Here is a 7,762-nt window from a genome sequence, read left to right on the forward strand (position 1 = left end):
TATATAAGTTTTGCAAATCAGAGAAAGAGAGGTGAAGAAAAGCTGACTTAAATAAAGTTGCGAAGGGAGTGAAGGTGACAAAAGAGGAAGGAGGAGGAGGAGAAGGAAGGAGAAAAGAAAAGTCAAAAGTGTTGGGAACAAAAATTTTCGGGATCAATGTCGGGAAGTATTAAGAAATAAACACTACAGGGTGGATCCGAACCTAGGTTCCAATATGATATTCTTGAGTCTGGACAAATTCATACCTTATTGGACATTATTTTTGTAAACAGTAGACATTGTTTCCTAGTAAATTTAATTTCTAGATCAGACAACAAATTTAAAGCCCCGCCCACCTCTGTGGCTGAGTGGTCAAGAGCACTGCCTCTCAACCTGGAGGTGCTGGGTTCGAATCGCGGCCAGGGCGGAAATTTTCTGACCGAACTTTTCCGTTCTTGGATAGGCATGGATGTAAAAGAATGTGCCTTGAAGTCATGCGAAAGCGGTGCCGAGAGGTACATTTTTTATCGCACTTGACGTGTCTGATTTTTTTTTCCAATTTCACATTTAGGTACCTACCTACTACCTATATTTTGCCCTGAAAAATATAGGGACCTCGTGACAGGATGAAAAAAAGCGGAAAAAAAAGAGTGGAAGAAGGAAAAAGAGGAGTGGAAGGAGAAATAGTAGAAGGAGAAAAAGGAGAAGAAGAATTATTACAGAAATTTAAATAGAGGTACCAACCTAATAGAATAGGTACCTATGCTTTTCAATTTAAGGACAAGGAGAGAAGAAGAGAAGGAGGAGGAGAGAAAAAAAGCGTATGTATTGCTTATTCAGCTAGTTTTTTAAATATTCATTACGTCATCTTTGGTCCCAAGTTTTCTCTTCAAATTCAGTTTAGGGTTTGATAGAGCGAACTGTAACTGCCAAAGAGCGAGAGAGAGAGAGAGATAGAGAGAGAAGGGAAACAGGAAAGGAGAAAAGGCCAGCCGTTCCGAGAACGAACCTTATCCGTTCAGGATAAAATCCGCCCCGGGCGGGAATCGAACCCGCGGCCTAGAGCTTACAATGCAGACGCACTACCAACCAAGCTAGGCTGGCAAACGTGATTTTAATACTGTTTTCAGTTGTTTGTTTTGTGTTTATTTGTTGGTTAAGCAATAAAACACCAATGAACTGTCCAATTTTGATTAATTAGGTAATTTGTTCGAAATTTGATGACCTCCTTTTAAGGCTGTATTTTGTCTCGGTGAAATTTAGCTACTGCCTACGCAGTTGACAATTTTTTCCTTGAGTTTAACAAAAGTTTAGTTTTTTTACTACTATACCTATCTGAGGGCTTAGTAATGCTTCTTTTACACCCATCTCTCAATCTCTCAAAAATTACCAGAATATTGAAGAGGACTTGGGGGAAACATTATTGTACAATAAAGTCACGAAGTACATTGTGTATTGTATACAGAAGGAGGAGAAGGAGAAACAGGAGTGATTGGGGTCTGTCAGACAGTCGAAACGCCACTGAGAAAAAAAAAAAATGCTGACAGGGTGCCACAAGTTTAGGGTGGAAGGACTCTATTATTGGGTTACTTCCCCTGATTTTGACTGGTGGAATGCTATAGTAGAGTGTCCAGCTTCCCGATATAGAGTTCAATATTAGAGTGCCGGAACCCAGTCACCCGATTAAGCTGCCGGCATCCTAGTTTTTTTCTCAGTGCGGATATAGAAAAAGCTTCCGACCCAGGTCTCTCGGACGGTCTGACAGACCGCGGACTGACGACTGACAGACAGTCTGAGTGTAAGTGGCCAGAATAAAACATAATCCCTCTAAATCTTTACCTGGAAATCTTTGTCTGAAAATACTCGGACACTGTGCTCTTGTAGGTACCTAGGTATCTCCGAGAATAAGTACTCAAAGGTCAACAAAAGTTGTAGCAAATGGCACGCCAGCCATCTCCATGCTCGCCACTGGTTTAAAAATGTTAAAATCATAATGGATCCCCCTTGGAAAATTACCCTGTGTATGAAGTTTGTTCTCACACACATAGCATGAGGAAGAGAGGGAGAGAGTAGAAGAGGAGGAGGTAGAGGAGGAGAAGGACGAAGATGAGGGGGAAGAGAAATAAATAGGGGAAGTAGGAGAAGAATGAAGAAGAAGAGAAGGAGGAAGAGGAGGAAGAAGAGGAGAATGAAGAGGAAGAAGAAGAGAAGGAGGAGGGGAAGGAAGGGGTGAACGAAGAGGAGGAAGAAGATGAGGGGGAAGAGAAAGAGAGGAAGGAGAAAGAAGAAGAGGAGGAAAAAGAGAAGGAAGAGGAGGAGGAAAAGGAAGGAGGAAGAAGGAGATTTCAAATTTAGATAACATTTGACGAGAGAAATAAAAGCACTACACAATGTGGCATTATCCATTTATAGTTGAGCAAAAGTGTTTCAAACTTCTTAAAGTGCTAAAATTACAGTAACTACTTCTGTAGTTGAACTATTGAATAGTGAAAAGAGCTGAAATTGCTATGCAAAGATGTTAAAAGGAATAAAATTACTTCATCCAAGAAGATTATTAGTTATTAGATACCTATCTAGACAGTCTAGGTATAGTTACATTAAATGCTCAAACTAGTATGAATATGTATTGCACACTGGTAATGGCTCAACAGGTTGCTAAGTTGCTATCCATCCTTTCAGGATGAAAAAAAGCGGAAAAAAGAGTGGAAGAAGGAAAAAGAGGAGTGGAAGGAGAAATGGTGGAAGGTGAAATAGTACCTAGAAGGAGAAAAAGGAGAAGAAGAATTATTACAGAACTTTAAATAGAGGTACCTACCAACCTAATAGAATAGGTAGGTACCTATGCTTTTCAATTTAAGGACAAGAAGAGAAGAAGAGAAGGAGGAGGAGGAGAGAAAAAAAGCGTATGTAGGGTAAGTGTACCATTTATTCACCCACCTAAAAAACGTACCATTTATTGGCCCACCTGCCCACATTTATTTTTCTAATTTTTGTTTTTATGACTACAATTTTTGAATAGCACTGGTTCGATAGCAGTTTTAAGCCTTTTCTTTTGATGAAATTGGATCTTGAAAAAGTTCGTCCAGTTCAGACTTATGTAGTGTATGGTACAGGTGGGCCAATAAATGGTACGTTTTTTAGGTGGGCGAATAAATGGTACACTTACCCTATTGCTTATTCGGTTAGTTTTTTTAAATATTCATTACGTCATCTTTGGTCCCAAGTTTTCTCTTGAAATTCAGTTCAGGGTTTGATAGAGTGTAACAATGTAGATAGGCTTGCCAAATATCCAAAATGTCGATTCGGGACGCGAATCCGCGAACATAATTGCCAAATCCGCGAACTTGAGCAAAATTGTTTGAAACTTCTTAAAGTGCTGAAATTACTGTAACTACTTCGGTAGCTGCACTATTGAATAGTGAAAAGAGCTGAAATTGCTATGCGAAAATGTTAAAAGGAATAAAATTACTTCATCCAAGAAGATTATTAGTTATTAGATACCTATCTAGACAGTCCAGGTATAGTTACATTAAATGCTCAAACTATGTGGTATGAATATTATGTATTGCACACTGGTAATGGCTCAACAGGTTGCTAAGTTGCTATCCATCCTTTCTAAGGAGATACTTGAGTGTCCTCATAGGTAGGAACTACCTGGTGCATTACAATAATACGGAACATGTGTACAGGTATTACAGGTGAGTTTGTTTTTATAAGTGAAACACTTTATCCGTATTCTTTCTAGAGGGTAACGCGTAATGTGCTCATGATGCTCGAACAATTGCCCTTTGGATGGCCAGAGAAATTAAATTTAGGATTTGAATAAACAGGTGAATTGCTAAATCCAGACTTGCAACCTCAATATGGGAAAAATGGCCTAATGGTCAAAAATTCCGACATTTGTAACAACAACCTCAATATGACCACAACACGTGTCAACACATTGTATAATACAGACGAGATTAAAGATTTTCCTGACGTATAAAGCTATAACAATGTCTCTCAGTCATAAAAGAAATATTGTAGATAATATACGGAGAGATGGTGTGGCAAAAGAATCGGGGGGTTTGAAAATACGATAAGAAAACAAAAGGAATTTAAGAAAATCCAAGATAATAAAAATGGAGTAATAGAAGGATATAATAAACATCAGTATCATAGAGACGATCAATAGACTGGTGAAGTTATTATGGTATCTAATAAACCTGCACAGAATAGTGTAGCAGAGACTTTGGGAACGATGTTGGACAAGCTAAACGTATTTTGAAATGGATGCCATTAAAGGCCTTTGATTGTGTCCATTTTTTGATTTGGCTCTTTGAAATAGGATCGATTAATTCGTAATTTAAAAGGTTAAAAGCAGCACCGTTGGGTCGGAACGGCTGACTTTCTCCTGTTCTGCCTTTCTTCTCTCTTCGCTTTCGGGACGAAAAGGCCTTAGGAGTTACAGTTCCCTCTATCAAAAATCTTTTGCTTGTAAAACAAATATTTGAAGCCATAAAATAACCAATATCACAAATTCTACCTAGGTTTCTCATCAGCCTTCCAAGGCCGATAGCAGTTGTCTCATCTTTTTCATCTAGGTAGGTATGTATTTCTAAGCTGACAGCCGAAATAAAGCACCTATTTCTGCATGTTTTCAGACAGCGCTATCAGGACTACACGGAGAGTCTCTATCACAAGCTCATCTACATTATGCCTTATCTGGTGAAGAGGCACATGCGTTCCGTCATGGTCAACGTCACTTCTGACTTCAAGATGATCAATATTGCTTGTATGAACCGGTTCCAAGAATTGGACAGCAAGGTCAACACGCATTTCCTGTCGTATGGGGAACTGTTTAGATCCATCTTGATCGAATCGTATAACGATATTGAAGTATTCTTCAAATTCAATCATCAGTTGGACATTATATTCATGGAGAGTTAATTGGTAGGACATGGATAGTCAAGAGATATTCACGGTTCAGAAGATTTCACTTTTACTAGTACATAAAACGTAGCTCGAATGTTGTACTTGTGTCACTCTGTGTTCACAAAACAAACAGACAGACAGACAAACAACTACAGAACATGACAGAGAAGGGGGAAAACAGGAAAAAAGAACATTCTGACTTCCTGTCTGTCAGCGAAACTTGGGAACCTAACACTGAGCCTTGAGGCACGCCATGGAATAGGGCTTGTTTATACTGTCTGCATGAGACTGAAATGTCCCTTTTATCTCCGTTTGTCGTGCAAACATAACAAATATGTATCGTTATGTACACACAAAGCCTGTACAGGATTTTCAATAACGGAGACATAAAGCGTGCTCTGACCCTCTATCAAAAGCTTGTTCAACATTTGCAAATAATGGACTTGGACGTACAGGGACCCTTACACATTTAGCTATCAACTATCAAGAGTTTATACAGTATTTTCAATAACAAACAAACCTTTGTAATGACCGTAAACATTCATAGCTATCAACCATCAACGTCCCAAAAAGCTACCAACAGCTGCAAGTAATGGAGAGGAGTCAGGAGGAGCAAAAATTAAGGAAATCAGAAGATTTTGCCAGCTGGGGAAAGGAATAAACTTTAAAAGATGAACTTAGAGAGGACCTAGACGAAAAGGTGTAACTTTGCACTAAAGACTATTTATCAAGGGGAGCAAAGGAAAAAGGGGTAACTTGCACACATGACTCTATCACGTTCTGTCTCTCTTACTCACACATACGTACAAAATCCATTCCCACTATCTATCTTTTACCTTTTTAGCCTCGTCATCCTCTCTCTCTTTCTTTCGCTACTAAACTCTATTTTTATCTAAGATTTATCTTTTTCCTCATTTCTTCGTCTTCTCTCTCTCTCTCTCTCTCTCTCTCTCTCTCTCGCTCCCTTCTCCTTTATCCAAGTTTTCTGTCTCCCTCTCACTCAGATTCTTCAATATTCGCTTTATCTACTTCTCTTCCTTTTCCCTCTCCCTCTGTTCTCCTTCTCTTCGAGATCCTTCCCCATATGACTTCCCTCTTCTAATTTTCTTCGTCTCCCCTCCCCTCTCATTTCTTATTCTATTCTTCCCTCCCTCTTAATTCCTTCCATCCTCTTCTCGTCCTGTTCCATTTCTCCTCTCCTCCTTTTGCCCCTCTCTCAATTCTTCCCCTTTTCTCCTCTAATTTTCCACCACTCCTCTCCTCTCCTCCTTTCTATTTAGGAAAAAAGAACATTCTGACTTCCTGTCTGTCAGCGAAACTTGGGAACCTAACACTGAGCCTTGAGGCACGCCATGGAATAGGGCTTGTTTATACTGTCTGCATGAGACTGAATGCCCCTCTCTCAATTCTTCCCCTTTTCTCCTCTAATTTTCCACCACTCCTCTCCTCTCCTCCTTTCTATTTCTGCTCTCCTGTTCCTTTTCCTTTGTTTTGTTTTTCTTTATTGTTCCACGCTATTAGAAAATGAGACTGAAATGTCCCTTTTATCTCCGTTTGTCGTGCAAACATAACAAATATGTATCGTTATGTACACACAAAGCCTGTACAGGATTTTCAATAACGGAGACATAAAGCGTGCTCTGACCCTCTATCAAAAGCTTGTTCAACATTTGCAAATAATGGAGTTGGACGTACAGTGACCCTTACACATTTAGCTATCAACTGTCAAGAGTTTGTACAGTATTTTCAATAACAAACAAACCTTTGTAATGACCGTAAACTAAACATTCATAGCTATCAGTCATCAACGTCCCAAAAAGCTACCAATGGCTGCAAGCAATAGAGAGGAGTCAGGAGGAGCAAAAATTAAGGAAATTTTGTCGGCTGGGGAAAGGAGTAAACTTTACAAGATGAACTTAGAGAGGACCCAGACGAAAAGGTGTAACTTTGCACTAAAGACTATTTATCAAGGGGAGCAAAGGAAAAAGGGGTAACTTGCACACATGAATCTATCACGTATTCAAAGATCCAACAAGAGTTTCATTGCATAATATCATTCTTGTGTATGCTCACGCCGGAAAAGCAGTTTTCCGCTATGAAAAAATGAAATTTTCCTTCGAGAAAATCTATCTCTTGAGATTTTTCTCGGAGTTCTTTTTTCACAGTTGGATAACAAAATTTTGGAAAGATAACTCATGTGTGAGAAGTTTTATGCTTTCTTTATGGCTTACAATATATAATTAAGGAGAAAGAAGGAAGAAGAATAAGAGGAGAATGGGAAGGAAGAAAATGGAAAAAGGAATAGAAGGAATAACAGAGGAGGGGATGGGATGAGGAAAAACTAAGGAAGAGGAGAAGAAGGAGAAAGAGAAGAAGAATGTAGGCATTGTGTTCCTGAGAGGGAGTAAAAAAATTGTACAAACTTAAAAAAAAAAAAAAAAATGCGAGCCGTAGACCTCTCCTTCCCATTATGTAGGTAGGCCCTTGACAACATGACATGCCCTTTTATCCCTTTCAACTCCCTCCTTTTAGGGCCTTAAATCCCTGCCCTTGGGCCCTTAAATTCTCTCTCAAGGGTCTCTAGGGCTAAAGTTGTTCGAATTGAATGTCACATATAATTTTTATCATATTCTCTGAATATAGGGTGACGGCTAAAGTCCCATCACAGTCCCATTATGAGGTACCTATTAGATATATGTAATTATTTTGTACCTGCCTACACGGTACACGGAAGTTTTATTTTACCTTGTAACAATAGAACTTGCACATAGCATACGTAATTTTTTCCGGCGTTCATACAAAATGTTCATAAAAATCCTTGAGGACCCAGCGCCAACGTTTTAAACACACACTGTATAAATAAATGTAC

General features: G+C 39.0%; 1 protein-coding gene across 1 annotated transcript in view; it reads left to right on the forward strand.

Annotated features, from left to right (window-relative positions):
* The window catches only part of LOC103508137 (putative uncharacterized protein DDB_G0271606), a 29,293-nt gene extending 24,385 nt beyond the window's left edge, over positions 1–4,908 (forward strand). The window contains exons 6-7 of the mRNA XM_026822825.1: positions 3,623–3,677; positions 4,623–4,908. Of these exons, the coding sequence (XP_026678626.1) occupies positions 3,623–3,677; positions 4,623–4,908 (341 nt within the window). The remainder of the gene's footprint in view (positions 1–3,622; positions 3,678–4,622) is intronic.
* Positions 4,909–7,762: the final 2,854 nt, after the last annotated feature.

The sequence above is a fragment of the Diaphorina citri genome, unplaced genomic scaffold (genome assembly GCF_000475195.1).
Source record: "Diaphorina citri unplaced genomic scaffold, Diaci psyllid genome assembly version 1.1 scaffold371, whole genome shotgun sequence".
Lineage (NCBI taxonomy): Eukaryota > Metazoa > Arthropoda > Insecta > Hemiptera > Psyllidae > Diaphorina > Diaphorina citri.